General features: G+C 50.9%; 1 protein-coding gene across 4 annotated transcripts; it reads left to right on the top strand.

The window, feature by feature from the left end:
* Nucleotides 1–3,018: 3,018 nt before the first annotated feature.
* RAB3IL1 (RAB3A interacting protein like 1) lies at nucleotides 3,019–16,024 on the top strand. Of its 4 annotated transcripts, XM_012573998.5 has the most exons (12): nucleotides 3,019–3,954; nucleotides 6,581–6,815; nucleotides 7,000–7,095; nucleotides 8,543–8,620; nucleotides 9,188–9,403; nucleotides 10,255–10,380; nucleotides 11,113–11,241; nucleotides 11,329–11,441; nucleotides 11,739–11,762; nucleotides 13,044–13,143; nucleotides 13,716–13,782; nucleotides 14,133–14,356. In XM_012573998.5, the coding sequence occupies exons 1-12, from the start codon at nucleotides 3,944–3,946 to the stop codon at nucleotides 14,213–14,215; spliced, it is 1,278 nt and encodes a 425-aa protein (XP_012429452.4). In that variant the 5' UTR covers nucleotides 3,019–3,943; the 3' UTR covers nucleotides 14,216–14,356. The 4 variants fall into 4 exon arrangements, with proteins under 4 accessions (XP_012429452.4, XP_012429454.4, XP_012429455.4 ...); XM_012574000.5 differs by lacking the exon at nucleotides 11,739–11,762 and having other exon boundaries at nucleotides 3,022–3,954; nucleotides 14,133–16,024; XM_012574001.5 differs by lacking the exon at nucleotides 10,255–10,380 and having other exon boundaries at nucleotides 3,030–3,954; nucleotides 14,133–16,024.
* The last annotated feature ends 1,887 nt before the right edge of the window (nucleotides 16,025–17,911 follow it).

Raw genomic sequence — 17,911 nt, 5'->3', positions numbered from 1 at the left:
CAGCAAACTCCTTCCCTCTGTTTTCCCAGGGTTCTTTGTCCCATTTCTGCTCCTTCCTAATTGTGACCATCCTTCCCTTCCACCACCTCCTCAATGCTTCTGGTCAGGTCTTAAGGACATTCCCCTTCCATGAGGGGGAATCTCTGAATCAAAATCTTTTGTTAATGAACTGATCTTCCATTGTTTAGGCAGCTGTGGGACACTGTGGAAAGGGAGCACAAGTCTGATCCTTGCAGGTAAGAGCAACTGGAGACACAGGCTCCTGTAATAACTAACTATCTCCTGTGCTTTGTCTTTGTGACACTTACTTAACATAAGTAGTTGGGATCAGTTTGTCCCAGCTGTAGTTTTCTCTTTCCTGTGGCTCATCCTTGATAAGGGGAGTGGGTTGTTTCACTGCTCCTCTGGAGCAGGTGCTGCCTGGCATCTGCCTGATGTGGGATTTCTGGTGCAGTCCTGGGAATTGCTGCCAGTGGCAGGGAGAGCATAGTTTAAAATGTGGGATCGGTGCTCTGTGAAGGGACATGAGAGCAGGGGGACCCTCTCTGAAGGGAATGTAGTCCACTTCCAGGGCTGGAATTGCTGAACAGGCAGGCTGAGATAGATCTTGAGGGTCTTAGTGCCTGAGCCCTCATCCCCACACACAGCAGGGAAACCAAAATGCTTCAGGTGAGACATTTGCTACACGTGTTGGGAGCAGTTTGGCTGCTCCTGGGGACATGGAACAACAACCCCCTGAGTGTCCTGCTGTTTGTGGAGGGATGTGCTGGCATCTGAGGGCCTCTGCTGCCCTCCTCTGAGAGCAGCTCTGCTGGCAGCTCGTGTGCTCCACAACTGCCCTTGGGACAGCAGGAAATATGTGTGGAATTTAATATTAAATAACTGAGGGGCTACCAGCGTGGCAGAGCTGCTTGGATCTCTTTCCACATCTCCTGTGGCCTCAGACCCTGAGGAGGAGGAGGATGGTCTGAAAGCCTGCCTTGCTCAGCAGAGCATGAAGCAAAGAAGTGCTGACATCTATCCTCAGCCTCAGAGCCCTGGAATCATCCTCATTTTCTCCATGCTATAGATGTAGAGATTGGATTGCTGTGCTGGGAGTTGAATCCCTGCTTTGGGAATGCCAAAGGGCTACTCTCAATGCTGAGTTAGCAGCAGCTGTTTGGAAAAGGCACAGTGCCCTCCTTGCTCTCTTCCAGAGAACAGTAAGTGTTTTTAGGGACAGTAGGTCCCAAAGCTTGGTGAAATCCCTTTCCCTTCTCCATTTTCAGTGCTGGGATAGACACAGAGGCAGCTGGCATCAGAGGTGTCTCTCCAAACTACATTTTTCTTTGAAATCTGATGTAATTTTTTAAAAAATTGAACTGGACGTGTCTGTGGAGATGCTGTTTTTCATGGACGGGATTTACTCAGAGATTTGAGCTGGCCAGAAATGTTTGAAGAGGATGCAGTGCTTTTATGAGGACTCCCAAGCTTGTTCCCCTTATGCTGCAGAATTCCTCACTAATTCATGCTGCCCTGGGAGCTGGGGGTGCCTGTCCTTGTGCCAAGCTCCATCTGACCCTTTGCATTTGGCTTTTAGGGGCTTGGATGGTGACAAATCTCTCGCTTTGCCTCTGTTGTTGCACAGTTCAGTGCATAGAGCATGAAAATGAGGGAAGGGTCCTTAGTGAGGTCCCTCTTCTCTTGCCTTAGGAATTGTGGTGGGAATTAGGTGCCAAAGGGAGGATCAAATGTGCTGGTGCTGGTCCTAGTCCTGTAGGCTCCCAGAGGAGCCTTGCTGCAGCCCTCACAGCCAGCTGAGCAAACATGTGGCAAAGCCAAGGAGCCAGCCAGCAGAGGCTGGATGGAGCCTGGAGTTTCAAGCCATTTGTTCTTCTTTCCTTGGCAATACCATCTGGTTTCAGTTTGCTGGGTAAGGAGTGTCAGCAAGTCAGATTTTGCTTTCCAAACACAAAGATAATGCCTGTTCTTCCTTCTCTTCCCAGCCTCTGTCTAGCTTTCTTTTTCTTCTCCCTCTTTCCTTCCCTTTCCCTTCCTTTTATGTCCCCTTTTGCCTTTCCTGCTTCTCTTCTGGGAAGAAGAGGGGAGTACATACCCCTCTTCCCCCTCATGACAAGTTACTTTCTCAAGTGGCTGGGATTCAGCACATCCCTCTCAAAGCTTCCTGTCAGCACTATCAGTTGTCATCCTTCCTGCCTTTGTTGGCTCCTGGAAGCACTTCTGCCTTTCTAATCTAAGGACCCTCTGCTGCTGCTGGCCAAGCCCGGGGAGTTAATAATTACAAAGACTAATTACATCTGGTGCTGCTTTGCAAAGCTGAAGATCTTTCCCCTCCTCCCAAAAGTTCCCTGAAGATAGCAAAGGTTGCAGCCAGAGACACAAACATCCCAGACACTCTGTTCTCAGACTTCAGAGCATGGGCTTGGCCTGTGCTGTCCCTGTGGATCCCAGCCCTGAGGTAGGGCAGGGCTGGAGGTGACACAGACACCCAGGAGATGCTGGGACAGAGAATTGCTCCCTGTGAGGTATCCAGAGCAAAATCCTGCAGTGGACACCAGGATCACCATGTCTGACTCTCCTGCCTCTGGTGTTGGGTCTGTCCCAGAGGCAGAGGATGGACAAGCTGAGAGCAGGGAGGGAGCTGTCGCTCTGTGTGAAGGTGCCAAAGGAGTACGGCTGCCTGGAGGGAAGCCCAGGGCAATGGCAAGGTAGGATGAGATGGGACATGTCCTCTGTGGGCAGGAGCAGTTTTTGGTTGAAAATCCCAGTTCTGTCAATCCACAGGTGGCAATGGGATCTGCTGTGGGACAGGGGTTGACAGCAGGAGTGGTTTGCCTGTTAGGTTCTGAGCCCAGTGCTCCGCTTGAAATATAAAAATCCTAGACAATCAGCAGCTGATTTCCCCCATCCTTCCACCTTCCTGCATTTACATCCCAGGCTTCCCCTCTGTATTGGCCTTGTGTGGCACCGTTTTCGTAGCAGGGGGCTACAGGGAAGCAGAGATCCACCTGCAGCCCACGGAGGAGCCCACGCTGGAGCAGAGGCATGCCCGAAGGAGGCTGTGGCCCCACAGGGAGCCGGTGCTAGAGCAGGGTCCTGGCAGGACATGTGGAGAGGAGCCCACGCTGGAGCTGCCTATTCCTGAAGGACTGACCCTGTGGAAGGGACCGACGCTGGGGCAGTGCATGAAGAGCTCCTTGAAGAAGGAGCACTTCTCCCGTGGGAGGAACCCCAGGCTGGAGCAGGGGCGGAGTGTGAGGCATTCTGCTCTTGGGGAAGAAAGAGCAGCAGAGACAGCAGCCCCCATTCCCCATCCCGCTGTCGGGAAGGGGGCGGAGGGAGCCAGGAGCGATTCCGAGCCAGGGACGACCAGCGGAGCGGAGGGACGGCTGCGGGACATTTCCTTGCACCGCCTCAGTGCCCCGCGGTGAGCTGCTGGGTGACAAAGCCCGCCGGCTCCCGGCTCAGCCCGTGTCCGCAGCGGCCCCTCGGGCCCGGCGGCGCTCAGGGCGCAGCCGCGCCGGCATCACGTGGGCGGCGGGGCCGCGGCTGCTCGGGATCGGCTGCGGAGCCTCCGCTCCTGATCCCTCCCGGGCACGGATCCGCCGGAGCCTCCGCTCCTGATCCCTCCCGGGCACGGATCCGCCGGAGCCTCCGCTCCTGATCCTTCCCGGCTCGCCTGCGGCTCCTCCGGGCACGGACCCGGCGGCGGCTCCGGTTCGGGTCCCTCCGGGCACGACTCCTGCTCCAGCTCCTCCGAGCGCAGCTCTCGCTCCGGCTGCGGCTTCTCCGGGCGCGTCTCCGCTTCTCGCTCCGGCTTCTCCTCCGGACACGGCTCCGGCTTCTCCCCGGGCTCTCGCTCTCGGTGCGGCTGCCCCGGCCATGGGGGCTGTGGCGGGCGCGCCTCCGCCGTGAGCAGCATCGGCAGCAGCGGGACCCAGCGATGTTGCGGGGGTAGGTGCGGGTCTGGACGGGGAAGGAGTGGTGTCCGTGTGCCGGGGCTCTGTGTCTGCCTAGAATCCTGGAATGGTTTGTGTTGGAAGGGGTTTTAAAGGTTCGTCTTTTCCTGCCACGGGCAGGGACACCTTCCACTAGACCGGGTTGCTCCAAACCTTGTCCAGCCTGACGTCGACACTTCCAGGGATGGGGCAGCCGCGCTTCTCTGGGAAATCCATTCCATCACCCTCACAGGGAAGAAGTTGTGTGGAAGCCAAGTAAGGAGATGGAATACGGAGGCGCAGCACCCCCAGACACGGGTCTTGACGTTTCATTGCTGAGGCAAAGACAAGAAACACCTATGTGTGTTCTGCTATAATATAATAACATTAAAATATAATACACCACTGCCAGATGCTTTGCCAGGTATTTGAGGGATGCTACTGAGCACACATGGGATGATGAGCCACTCTGGAATGATGCTGGTCCGTGGTGGTGCAGGTCAGGCATCCATCCCGGTGGGGATGGAAAAGTCAGGCCCTGCTCCCAAGCCTGGGGGTAAGAGTTTAACCTGGAGAGAGCTGGAGGCTGCTTGCACAGGAAACAACCCCGTCAGATCAGTGCTGCAGGAAACATGTGGGGCCCGCTGGAAAAAGTGCAGATCCTGCACATTTTTTTGCTTTTTCTACAGAAACCAGCTTTAGAAGGTTGTGGAGTGTTGGGGATGTTTGGTTTTTTTGGTTGTTTTTTTTTTTTTTTTTTTGGTGTAGGTTTTAATTTCTTGTGTCAGCGCATGACTCTTAGGATATGATACATTTTTCCTGGAAAGACAGATACCAGTCAGCAAGAGAGGAAGTGTTTCTGGTGGTCCTTTGGTTTCTGGGATTGGATTTCAGAGCCCCAGCTGGACACTAAGCAGAATCCAGCATAGCCAAGGCTTCCATAGGGATTCTGTTTGCATGGTATGGAGAAAGAATGAGCTATTCCATCATAGATGGTTTTCCAGGATATGTTTTTGGCATTGCAGAGTGTGGGTGGGACTGTTTAATTCCTCTATATCCTCCAGTTTTCTTCCGTAGCGCGTGGAAATATGCTGAAATATCTGTCTCCTGAGGCAACTTTCAGCTGAGAATTAGAGAGTCATAAAGGAACAACATTATTTTTCCTTCCTGTGGCTTAGATCAAGTGTATTTCTATCAATAGACTGGCGACATGTCACTTTTCCATGCTGTTTATTTTATTTATTATTTTTATCCTTGGTGCTCTGGTTTCTTTGCTTCTTTCTGGTGTGAATTCTTCCCAGTGTTCAGAGAGTTGTCCATATGTGCTTTTCCACATGCTTTCGTATGATACCTGAGCTGATTTAGCTGGGAGCTGCTGCTTCGTTCCCTCTTTGGAAGGTGGCTGTGGACAGCTGTTGGTCTTGGCCAGCTTGGGGGGCACAGAAAGGGAGAAATTAGAGTGGAAAAGGTGATAAAACACTCTGGGGCTGAGGAGATAAACCCAGCCTGTGTGGAGTCAGAGCAAGGGGAAAGAGCGTAGCCTGGCTGGAATGCAGGAGAGGAAAACACAGAGATGGGGCAAAGGGATGAGGAAAACATGAGCCTGAGCAAAAAGATGTGATGGCTGCTCTGCAGGAGGAGGTGGTGGGTGAGGAGCAGTGTCCAGGAGTGTGGGAGGAGGTGCACAAAGAGAAGGGCACCAGAACTCAGCCAGAGCTTGTGAGTCAGAGATAAGCAGCAGCAGGTTAATTTGCAGAGCAGTGTCTGTGAATGGGCAGGACAGAAAACTTCCACACGGGGAAGGCTTGGACACTGCCCCAGCCTTCATAGAGAGGAGATTCCATGGGGAGAGTTCATTGAGGAAGAGGAGAAATGCAAACACTGCATTGATAGCTGTGCCCTGGATGCAGGCACTCAAATGATGTTTTCCATTCCTAAAACTTCCCCAGTATCTGTGTTAATTTGGGAGTTGACAGAGCCCTACTGAGCACTGGGGTGCAGTGTCCTGGGTAACTCTTCTGGTTTCATCTTTCTAGGACATCTCTGCTTGCTGGCCACTGAAACTAAGAAATAGGGCTTCAACTCAGCTTGGGGAGAATACACTGGTTTAGATAGCTCTGTGGGGGTTTTGGTGGAAAAATAGGTTAAAAATTGGTTAAAAATAGATCTTTTCCCTCTGAAGCAGGGGCAGGGGGTAGAGGAAGGCTTGGCAGCCTTTGGATTGAGGTCTTTATATTAAGAAAAAGAAAGCTGTATTCCTTTTTTTTTTTTTTTTTTTTTTTTTTTTTTAATGCTACTTCAGTAGGGAAGTCTGACTTTAGGTCTACTGAGTGTATCCTGGAATCCTAAAAATCTGTCTGCAGGGTGTTTCTCTTGGACAGCAGGTGAGAATGGGATCCCTGGAGGAGCTGTCCTTAGTTCTTCTGGTTATCCTGAGTTAATAAGGACACCCTGCCAAAAGGGTAAAGCACTTCCATATTAATGCAGGGCAAAGGAAGTGGTGCAGCTGTTGCTGCCCAGGTTCTTCCCCATCACCCTCCCTGCCTCATTCCCACTGTCTGTGCCTGGATGCGTTGTGAGTGTTGGAGGAAGGCTCTGGATCACTCCCATGCTCATTTTCCCTGTGCTGTTAACTCCCCCAGCCAGGTCAGTTTTGAGGAAGAGAGCCAGAATCCACCTGCTGTGGGACACTGGAAGCCACTGATGCCATCCAAAGGTGAAAAAGAAGAGCCAGAGAGTGGATGCCAGGATGCTGGAGGTGTGCATGAACCCCAGTCCACGGAGCAGCTCAATGTGTCCCGGCTGCGCAGCTCCTCAGTGGAGATCCGGGAAAAGGGCTCGGAGTTCCTGAGAGATGAGCTGCACAAAGCACAGAAGGTGAGCCCCGGGGTTTTGGGGAACTCCTGGGATGGTGGCACAGGTTGGAGCAGAGGGGGCTTTCCTAGAGGTGGCGATAGGAATCTTGGGTCAGGGATCAGGTGCTGGGATGGAGAGGAAGGGATGTGATTGACAGGCTGGGGCAGGGCATCAGCATTCCTACCCCTCTCCATTTCCTCAACAGGAGCTGAAGCTCAAGGACAAAGAATGTGAGAGATTGTCAAAAGTCAGGGAACAGCTGGAACAGGAACTGGAGGAGTTAACAGCCAGCCTGTTTGAGGTACCACCCTCTTCCTTTTCCCATCGTTTAAGCTAAGCTTACATCCAGCTCCTTTAAGACAGGCTTTCTCTGGACTTCCAGTCATCTCCTTCCACAATTTCCTCCTCTCCCCTGTTGTTCTTTCCCACTTGGAGAAGCAGAGCTGGCCAGTGCTGCAGGTGGAGCCTTTACCTGGATTTCTTTCTCCTTCTATGAGCTGTGGGGTAGCATAAAGAGCACAGTAGTTATGGTTCCAAAATATGGAAATGCCTGGAGCTAGAGCCAAGCACAGCTCCCTGTCCCTTTCCAAACCTGCTCTGCAGTCTGGGGAGCTGCTCTGTAATAGAGATGGTTCCCTGGCTCAACCCAGCCCTTGCTGGGGGTGGGAACATGCTGGATGTCCTCATTCACTCTGTTCCAGTGAGTGTCCAGAAAGTCTATTGGCTGTTGTTTGGTTTTGTTCTGGTGGTTCTTTGTTGTAATGTGATTCTTGCCAAGCTGTATCCTGGCAAAATCCTATTCACCAGCAGCTCTAATGTCTGGATCTGACTGGATAATGAAGAAAGCCAGAGCCCATCTATACCTTTGAAACTCAGGGCTGTGAGAGCCAAGGGAGCACCCCCTCCCAAAATTTTGGCTGCCTGAGCACAGGGTGATCTTGGAGATCATGTAGCCAAGGGCTGTCCCCTTCCTTTGGTGGCCTTGGCCAGATGCTGTTTCCAGACTGCAGGGAGGCCCCAGCTGGGCTATATCCTGCTCCTCTCTTCCTGTGGAAGAAGCTTCTAAGCCAGTTTCCACCATTTGGCCCCCACCTGAGCTCCAGCTCCTGCTGTGTCACAGCCATGCCTGGGGCAGTGGGGACCAGCTGCTCTGAAAGGGAAGCAGGAGCAAAGTGCAATAACAAGGCAGGCAGGAGCAGTGCCTTCACCAAGACATGGAGCAGCGAGTGTGGATCAGGATCAGAGCCACAGGCAGCAGTCAGGGTCAGGAACCAGTGCAGGGATCACCCAGCAAGGCTGCAGTGACTGCAGGAACCAGGCTGAGGTGAGGCTGGAGTCGCAGCTGTTGGAATAGGGGCAGGCACAACTGTGGTGTGGAACAGATTTGCTTTAATGCAAAATAATTGCTTTAATGTTAAAGCAATTCCCAAGGGCAAGGAAAGGCAGGTCCTTGCTTCTGGCATTCTTCTCAGCAGCCCCTATCAGTGAGAGATGACCTTGACCAGCTAAACTCCTTAACTTAGCCAGCTACACTCCTGGAAAGGGGATGCCTCCAGGCTCTGACACTGGGAGCCTTCTATGGAAAATTCTGAGGGAAGGCTCTGCACTGCTGACAGAACAAAGCCCCTGGATGTGGCAGGGATGGCTGTCCCCTTGCCTGGAATATGTGATGTGGCAGATCTGGGATCTGCCTTGTTGACTGTGTGAGCTGGGGTGCAGCAGGTGGATTAAAACTCTCTCTGGTGCAGGAAGCCCACAAGATGGTGAGAGAAGCCAACACCAAACAGGCTGCGGCAGAGAAACAGCTCAAAGAGGCCCGGGGCAAGGTGAGTGACTGACTTCATTTCTGGGGTTGGTGTGGTGGTACCTCTGCCCAGCCTGGCCACAGGGCTGTTTGCTGGCTGAGCAGAGTGAAGTGCATCTTCATCTCTCTGAGATGCTATGGTCCCTTTCCAGCTGACACTTGAGTGTGAGGGAGAAGGCCTCACAGACATTCTTGCATTGCTGTCTCTTGCTGATCCAGCTCTCACTGAGGAAATGCATCCACAGAGAAATAATGAGTTTAATTGTCACAGCTCTGGGATGGAAGGATAGAGCAGGAATCTGAGGAGTTGGAATTTCCTGACATGGCTACACCACAGGGCTGCTCAAATGGCTCCATCTTGAGGAGAGAAATTTCTTTGGAGCTACTAGTTCTGAAAAGAGCCTGGGACAAAAGGGGTAGACTCCCAGACAACTGCTGTTTAAAATTCTGGATTATAGTGGCACTGAGAGGATGGAGAGAGGTTTTTTGACTTGTCTTATAGCTGCTTCGCTGTGGTTTCAATGTCTGATGGGGTGCAGCAAACTGGAGTCCAGCAGGTGCCGAGGGTGACTCTTGCTTGTGTCCTCAGATTGACATGCTGCAGGCAGAGGTGACAGCCCTGAAGACGCTGGTGATCACATCCACGCCGTCCTCCCCGAACCGGGAGCTGCACCCTCAGCTGCAGAGCCCTTCCAAAGCTGGCTTCAGGAAGGGCCACGGGCGGAACAAGAGCACCAGCAGTGCCATGGTGTCAGCTGCCAGCCAGAACGTGGCTCCAGAGCCCGTCAGCCGTGAGTGCAGAGAGGTGCGTCGGGGACATCGGCTGCATTGGCCTCGGAGCTGCCACTCCAGGCTCAGGCTTCCCACAGAGCTCTGTGGTCTCACTGAGCAGCTGGTTTTGCCCTGTTCCCTAAATTTGTGCTGAGGCAGGCATTGGAGGGCTTCCTTTTGAGGAGGTTTCCTCTTTGTCGGGACAGGAAGCAGTCGAGGGATCACTGAGGGGCAGATCCAGGGGGTGCCAGTGCCGTGGGTGGATATCAAGAGCTGCTGAGCAGAGGCCAGTTCCACTAGCCAGATGTGAACACAGCTGTCCTGGGAAGCAAATAGGAGGGACTTGATCAGGAAAAATGAAACTGAAGAAGAATATGCTGCAGGAATACGTCTCACTAGTGATTTTTTGGGAACTGTGGCCTGTGTCGTGAAGAATAGTTGAGGGAACACAAAAGCTTGTTAAAGATTTGCATCTGTTATTTCTTCTTGGAAGCAACTTCCACAGGGTGCAGATCTCCTGGGGTTTCAAATCTCAGGGCTCAGCCTCCAGAGTGCCCAATGTTATGTATCAAGGATAGGATGGTTTTTTGTCCCTCAGAATCCTTATGTGAGAAGTGATAAAAAGGAACCTGGCATTCAGAGAGTTGGTGTTCTATAGGAAAGATCTTAAATAGGGCCTAAAAATTGTAATTTCTGTTCCATTTTTGCACCTCAAGCTGAAGTCTAAAGATGTGACTCGTGGCCCTGTGGTGCCTTGAGGACCATGCTCAGTTCCTGCAGGAGAGGACTTGAGCCTTTCTCTGTATCTCATATTTTTTACCTCCCTCTTTGCCTGTCTCTCTAAACCTCTTCCTTCACTGTCTGTCTCTCCCTCTGCTCTCCAAGTCTGGTTTCCCTGCTCTCCTCTCCCTGCTCCTTTGCATCCTGCCTGGGAAGGCTATCCACATCACCTATGAGCCAGCCTGGCAGGCCTTGGGAGCAGATGCTTCCTCCTTCTCTTCCTCATGGCAGGTAACCAACCTTTGGGAATGGGTGGGACCCACCTGCCTCTCACACTTCCAGCCTTTCAGTTCCAGCTTCCTTTTATGCTAATACCCAATTTTTTTTTCCTTTAATTTTGCTTTTCTCCATTTTTTTTTTCCATCTTGTGGCTCTGAAGCTGTTGCTGGTCCCAGGTGAGCAGACTCCATGGCACAGAGGGGATATGCTGGAATCTGGACTTTTCCAGCTGCGTGCACTCATGTTCTTTGTGTTGCTCAGCTTAGTTTTATTTTTTCCTTTCAGAAGCTTTTGTTGGGCTTGTAGGAGCTGCTTTGTCAGTCAGGGGTGCTTTGCCCAGTGTTCCATCAGAGATTTAAATGCCAGATCCCACAGAATCTCCTCTTGTTCCTCATCATTCCTGCCATGGGTTGAGCATGCACTGTGTCTATTCAGTGCTTGTGTGATGGCTTTCCTGCTGCCATAGGAAGGAGGAAAGGCCACCTGGAGGAAAATGGGATAGAGAGGTGCCTGCAGGCTTCTGGCACACACAGCCCAGGGTGGCTGTGTCACTCTGGCACAGAACTGCTGCTGGGTGGGACACGAGAGATCCTTGGAGCCAGGCAGCTTCCCTCAGATACTTCTGTGATGTCTGAGCCTCTCCAGCTGCCAGAGCAGATGTTTCATGGGTTTCCTGCATAGTATCAGGTACTTTCTGACATAGTATTCCTCCTTCTTCCGGCTCCTCTTGGACACTCGCTGCAGGTCGACTCTATTTTATTTGCCGAGTTCCAGGCCTGGAAGGAATCTCCAACTTTGGACAAATCCTGCTCCTTCCTGGACAGAATTTACCGAGAAGATGTAGGACCTTGTCTGGACTTCACCAAGCAGGAGGTCAGTGCTGGAGAAGCAGGAGCAGCTGGCAGCTCTGGAGTGTTACCTTCCTGGAATTCATTCCTACTCTCCTTTGTTTTGCTGCAGCTGTCAGAGCTGGTACGAGTGGCTGTGGAGCAGAACACCCTCACCATCGAGCCAGTGGCTTCCCACACTGTCCCTGTGGGGAAGGTGGTAGCAGAGGAGTGTGGTGGCCCCAAGTAAGGACCATGTCTCCCTCTCTTGCCCCTTCCTTGCTGCTGGTTTGTCTCCTGTCATGGAGTGGTGTGACAGGCAGCTTTGGAGCCACCTCCCACTAGCAGGAGTGATGTGATATTCCAAACAAAGAGGAGGGATTTTATTCAGATATTAAATTTAAGTCCTTTCTTCTGAGGTGTCCCTGTGACAGAAGGGACATACAGGTTTCCTACCACTTTCCTGCAAATTGTTCCCCAAACAGCCCATCCTGTGTTTATCAGTTTCCTTTTGATTTTTTAAATTGTTTTTTGTCTTCACAGTGGCTTCCGGTCACAAATCCTAACGTAAGTGAAGTATTTATTGTTCAGCCAGTGATCAAAGGTCTCTGGAGCATTAACAAGTCACTAACTCAGTGCCATGTGGCAGCTTGGAGGCTTTTGCTGAGCTGACCTAACTCTTTAACTCTGTCTAAATTCCACCCAGGCAGGATGGGAAGGAGCCCATGGGCAATAAATGACCCAAAAAGAATTTGTTCCCTTTTTTCTCAGATGCAAAACACTGATTTTTATGGCAATTTTTGTCTGTGATTGTGATAGCTGTGGTTTTACACCAAGTGGTACCAATCAAGCAAGAGTCTTTTCCAGGATGTTGCAATGCTCAAATATGTGGGTCCTGACAGGTACCTTGTTTACAAAGATTTTGGTCATCCTGCACCTCCTGGGAATTCAGTCTCCTTAGGCTGTGTTAATATTTGGTAAATGATTACTTCTCCTTGCATCTGGACACTTGGAACCCTTGCTTCCACTCTTGGCTAATGTTTGCCTTGAGAACAGTGGAAAACAAGCCCAGGGACAAGCTCAGGAGCTCTCTGAAAAATCTGCTCCCCTCTGCTGTCACCTCCTGTGGCTCCCCAGAGAAGGTTTTTTGCAGTTTGGGAGAAATGTTCCTCTTCCTACTGCATCCCTGAGGAGCATGGTGATAACTGTGCACCAGAAAATTCTGCTTTATTGCTTTAAGTGGTGATGGAAATCATCTGCCTGGCAAATAGCAGGAGAAAAGGGAAGAAATTAAAGGACTACTGCACCACTTGCTGATGATTGTATGGAAAAGGCTGTTTTCACCCTCTGAAATCTCAAAACTGGGGAGCCAAGCTCCTTTCCTGTCTGCCCAAGGAGCGGTTGGTTTGTTTTGAGTTTTTGGTATGTGCAAATCTTGCTCAAATGCTGGATTTACCTGTTTTGAGGCCAGCTTTGGTGCCCAGCCAGTGTGTTTACATCTCACCAGGAAAGCTGATACACCTGAGCCTGTCCTGGAATGTGGGGGACATGTGCAGATACCAGAGGACATTGAGGCTCTGCTCCAGCCTCACCTCTTTAATATTTCCTGTGGTTTCCCCTGGGCCTGTCTGATGCTTTTGCCTAAAGTCTCCTAAACCTGCTATTTATGGAATATTTCCTGGAGTTGATAAAAAAGAGTATCAGCCAAGGTTTTTTTTTTTTTCCTTCTTCACACTGCCTGATGCAGAGTTGGCTTCTGATCTCTCACTTCCATCTCTCCAGGTGGCTGAATTGCTGGATCTGTGCTGTGCCAGTGGATTGCTGAAGTGCTTTTCCCTTTTCCTGCAGGAAATGTGCTCTGAGCGGCCTCCCCAGGACCTGCAAGCACCGGATCATGCTGGGGGATTCTGGGAATTACTACTACATTTCCCCTTCCTGCAGGGCCAGGGTGAGTTCTTCACCTCCTCAGGTGCCTTGGCCTTCCAAAATTATTCCGTGCCCTGCAATGGACGAGTTCTTGAGGGTCAGCCCTGGAATTGAGGAAAAACTGTGGTATTTGAGGTCATTCCTGAGGTTGAGGTGGCTCTTTGTTGGTGATTAGGGGGCAGATCCAGCTCTTCCTTCTGCTTTCAGATAACCTTTAGTGTGTTCACTTCCCATGATTTCATTCAGTACAGAGCTTTCATTGTTTGGCTTTATTGTTATTTAATTCCCTCTTGTAAAACACGATGATTTTCTGCTCTTTGGAAGCTGTTGCTGTTCCAGTCAGATCTGTGCCTGGCTGTGGGAACAAACTGTCCTTTCTGTGGAGGGGAGGGAGAAGGTGGATCATTTGTTAATGTTGCTGTTGGAGCTCTAGTTAAGTGGAGGATTTTAGAAGTTAATTCTTTCCTGAGCTGCATTTTTGAAGAGCTGATCCCACAAAAAGTTGGGTTTTGTGCATGGGTTTGACTTACTATCATCACTTGCACCAAAGTAATGTTTCAAATCTTTGTTCCTTTTTTTTCCCCTTTCCCTCAGATCACAGCAGTCTGCAACTTCTTCACCTACATCCGCTATATCCAGCAAGGCCTGGTGAGGCAGGATGGTAAGAGCTGGCTCCAGGGGAATGCTTTCTGTGGAGACAACTGGGAGGAACTGGGAGGAGCTGTTTGGAGTGACAGGAGTGGGGTCGGCTGGGGGTGTCTTTGAGAAGCAGATAAATGACAAAAGAAAAGCATGAGGGGAGGAGGGGAGCATCTCTTCCTTCCTTATCACCTTCCTGGGAGCTTTGCTCAGGGGTGGAGCTGGTAAGGGATGACCTGATAGGCCTATCCTGCTTCATTCCCCTTTGGAAATGCTGGGAGCACAGCAGAGCAGGAGCTGGTGGCCAGCTGTGTCCTCCTTACTGAATTTTTGGTGGTTTTTCCCCTTCTCTGTCCCCATTGTGCTTTGCAGTGGAGCTGATGTACTGGGAGGTCATGCGGCTCCGGAGGGAGATGTCTCTGGCCAAACTTGGATTTTATCCCAGCGAGATGTAAGCAGAGCCCTGAGCGTGGAGGAAACTGCTCCTGGAGGAAGGGCTTGGAGTGCCGTGCCTGTCCTGCTCCCTCCCACCTTCCCTCTGCCTGGAGAAAGGAGCAAGAGGCACAAGTTCCACCTTCAGCTGTCCCACTTGGCCAAGTGTGACTGGAATACAGCTGCCATGCTACCCCTGGAGCTGGGCTGGCCCTGGCTGCTCCAGGATGGCCATCCATGGACTCTGGAGTCTCCTATATGCAGTGTATATCCATTTTTTAAAAACCTTTTGTTTTTATATGCAGCCTGCTTTGGCATAACCAGGGGCCAGGCCTGTGCAGGGTGGGAATTCTGGACCTTCCTTGTAAGCCAGTCAGTCAGGACAGATGCTGGCTGTCTGTTCCACTAATTTTTTTGGGGATGGAGGGGGTGCTGTCCCCGAGGTCCTGCTGACCACAGCAGCCCTGAAAATGCCAGCAGAGCACAATAATCTTGAACAGTTTGTTTCCAAGTACTTCCTTGTTCCTTTTCAAGGAGCCTGCGAGAGAAGCTTGTTGCCAGCGGAGTCACAAAGAGAGATTTGTTCCTGTTTTTAGCTGGATGTTTGGCACTGGGTTATGCAGGCTGGGGAATGGCTGGAGCTGTGCACCTGGGGCCTCCAGCAGAAGAAAGGGAGCAGAGAAATTCCCTAACTCCCAGCAGCTGCAGGACTTTTGCCCCTGGACCAGGGAATCTGCTGGAGTTGTCGGAGACGGATGCAGGACCCTGTGATAGTCCCTGGTGTCAAGTCCTCCATGATGCTCCTAAACACAAACCTCACCCACAAACAAATCTTGGAGCTGTTCCTGCTCTTGAGGGAACTTTGGGCAGTGCTATTCCCACCCTTCAGGCAGAACCCATGTTCCCAGGTTGGGTTCTTTGTGTCTCCAGGAGGAGCATGCCCAGGCTGGGCAGTCCCAAAGCCCAGAGATTCCTTCCCAGTGTTACATCAGACCTGGAGATGCATGTCCACTGGGAATCACAACTTTTCCTGGGCTGCCATTCCCTGGTGAGGGAAACTGAGTCCTCTTTGTGTGCACATGAGGGATGTGGCTGAGGTTCCTGCCTGCACCAAAATGTGTTGGGAGGGAGGGATGTCACTGGAGCTGTAAGAATGTACAGGCCTGACACATCCTGAGCTCAGACCCAGGTTTATTGAAGCCATGACAGTATTTTGTAGCTAATTTAACCTTTTTTTCAGTCTCTCTGGAATCAGCTCAGCCATCACGCACTCTGGGGTTTTAATTTCTGACAGGGTTGTCATCCTGTCACTCTGCCACCCTCAGCAAACTGTTGTCCATCCTCTGCTCCATAATTCCATCCTCTCCTGAAGGACATTACAGTAAGAACTCTATCTTCTTCCACTGAGCTGCTGGGTTTTGTCTAGGGGAGAGAGAAATAACACAGCTTTGGTTTCCCCAGCTGTGGATTTCAGCTCAGGTGAATTCCACCCCTGGAATTTCTCCCTGCATCTCTTCCCCCATCCTTTCTATCTCTCCATGTCTTCCTGTGCAGTGAGCTGCTACACCGCACAAACATTGCAGCACTGGGAATGAGATGATCTCTCTGCTTAGGAGATGTTTTGGTTTGTGGGATATTTTTTCCTCCTTGGTGTCACATTGAAAAGCACTTTGAGACAGAAGGAACTGGAGCAATGCCTTGTCTGCGGTTGTCTTGCATTTCAAAGCAGAGAACAATTTGTGAAGGAAAATGAAGTCACTCCATTAGCAGCGGGATTGTTGCACCCTGCTCTTTCATAAAGGAAAATAAACTTTTCCTATTAACCTCTACAAGCCTGGTTGGAGTTGGAGGGTTGGGGTGCTTGGGATGCAAGAGAAAATCCCACAGGATGGGGTGTGGGGTGCTTTTATTCATCAGAGCAGGTACCTGCTCTTCCTGAGGCAAGCTGAGGCTTCTGCTCGGTTGTGTCTCCTTTAATTCGCTGGCTTGGAGAACTGCATGCGTGCTGGGTAATTAGAGGATCTTCTTCCTTCCTCTTTCCTGATCAGTCTCCCCGTTCTCTCAGCAGGCAGAGGTTTTGGGTCGCTCTGATTTCATTAACAGCACTTGCTCTCCTCCCTGCTCGGCTCTGCACATTATCATGGAAAATCTCATCCTCTCTGGGAGATGACAGTGGGAGAGCTGTGTGCAGAAAGTGATTTAATTTCATTTTCAATTAAAAAGCCACGCAAGAATCTGGTTGTGCAGCACAGTCAGGCAGCCACGAGAGGGCACAGGCAGCCCAGGCAGGGACTGTCCTCCCTCCCTCATTCCCTCCCTGGGGGAATGGAGCATCTCCAGGTCCCACCCGCTCCTGACCCTCCCTGCAGCCTCTTGACAGGAGAACATTGCTGCAGCTTTCCTGCGCTGCTGGGAAAGGGAATTGGGTAGCTGGAGAGTGGAAAGGAAAGGAAGGACTTGGATTTCTGTAAGGGATGGTCAGGTGAGACACTGGGAATGCTTTCCTGTGTCTGGGTTCTTCTGGTGTAATGTCAGCAGGGATTGCTGTCAGAAACTTCCCTGGGACATTGGCTCCTAAGCTTCTAAGGTATGAGAAGATATCATGTCCCCTATTCCCAGCCTTTTCCACCAGAACTTTCCTGCTGGTTTTCCCCTCATAAATAAATCAAAGTTTGAGCAGCGTCTCTGGATCCTTTGGTACCTCCTGCAATCTTCCTTGCACCTATTTGCCCTCATAAAGGGTCTGCCATCCTGTCCTGGGCTGAAATAAAGAGCTTCAGAGGAGTGGGAGTTGAAAAATCTGCTTTTATAGATGTGATTGACTTGCTTGATTTTGTTTTCATCCCTCTTTCCCTCAAGTTTGGGAGAGAAAAGGGATATTTGGATGATGGTGGAGGTTAGTGTTGTGCACAGTGAGGTGCTTTTAAGCATTTGGATTTTACTATTTGAGAAACTGGAGTTTAGACCAGAGAGATTTGGCTGCTCCTAGCAGTTCCTTGTGTCTGCTGGCTGTGTCCTTTCCCTGCCTGTGGAATTACTCCAGGTTTGGTCAGGGCTGTAAATCAGGCTGTCTTTGTGCAGGTCAAGCTGTCCCCACACGCCCACACACAGAGATGGATGGTTCCTGTTCCCAGGAACCAACAAATGAAATATTTAAATTTTTTTAATTATTATTTGCTTTAAGTGCAATCAAAGAAAAGAGAGAAGATAAGCAGCTGGCCTCAAAAAAGTCAGGAGTTTCCATGCTTTCCTGACCTTCCTGTAGGATGAATCCATCAAAGCAAAGAGGATTCCCTGCAGATCAGGCAGCACTGGGCAGCCACGGGGAAATTCCAGTCATTTTGGACATTCGGGGAGTGTGGCCCTGCCAGGAAAAGTCAGATCTCCTGGCACAACTCTCAGTGTGCACGTGGCACCCGCAGCTGGGGCTGGCCAGCTCTGCCAAGGCAACCCGTTCCTAATAGGAACAAATCCCTGTGGTGCCACCAGTGCCGGGAGCCAAGGGGTCGGATTTGCTGTTTGTCATGTCAATATTCCCATGTTTGTGCAAGGCTCACTGGGCTGAGCTGGAAGGTTGACTTTAGCTGAGAAGGCAGACTGAGAATGCAGCTGGACTTTGTGTTGGTTTATGTAACTTCTAGAGAATGTTTCACCTCCTTTGGGAGTGGATTAGGGGGGAAAGGGAACATAGAGAAAATGATCAGCCTAGTTGTGGGCTG

This window comes from Taeniopygia guttata, chromosome 5 (genome assembly GCF_048771995.1).
Source record: "Taeniopygia guttata chromosome 5, bTaeGut7.mat, whole genome shotgun sequence".
Taxonomy (NCBI): Eukaryota; Metazoa; Chordata; class Aves; order Passeriformes; family Estrildidae; genus Taeniopygia; species Taeniopygia guttata.
Note: the sequence above shows the minus strand (reverse complement) of the source record. Positions and strands in the feature narration are given on the sequence as shown.

Bases quoted from the DNA above. Each gene is read 5' to 3' on its own strand.
- RAB3IL1 (XM_012573998.5), top strand. The intron at 6,816-6,999 runs GTGAGCCCCGGG...TTTCCTCAACAG, and splicing joins AGCTGCACAAAGCACAGAAG to GAGCTGAAGCTCAAGGACAA. The intron at 9,404-10,254 runs GTGCGTCGGGGA...CTGCTCTCCAAG, and splicing joins TCAGCCGTGAGTGCAGAGAG to TCTGGTTTCCCTGCTCTCCT.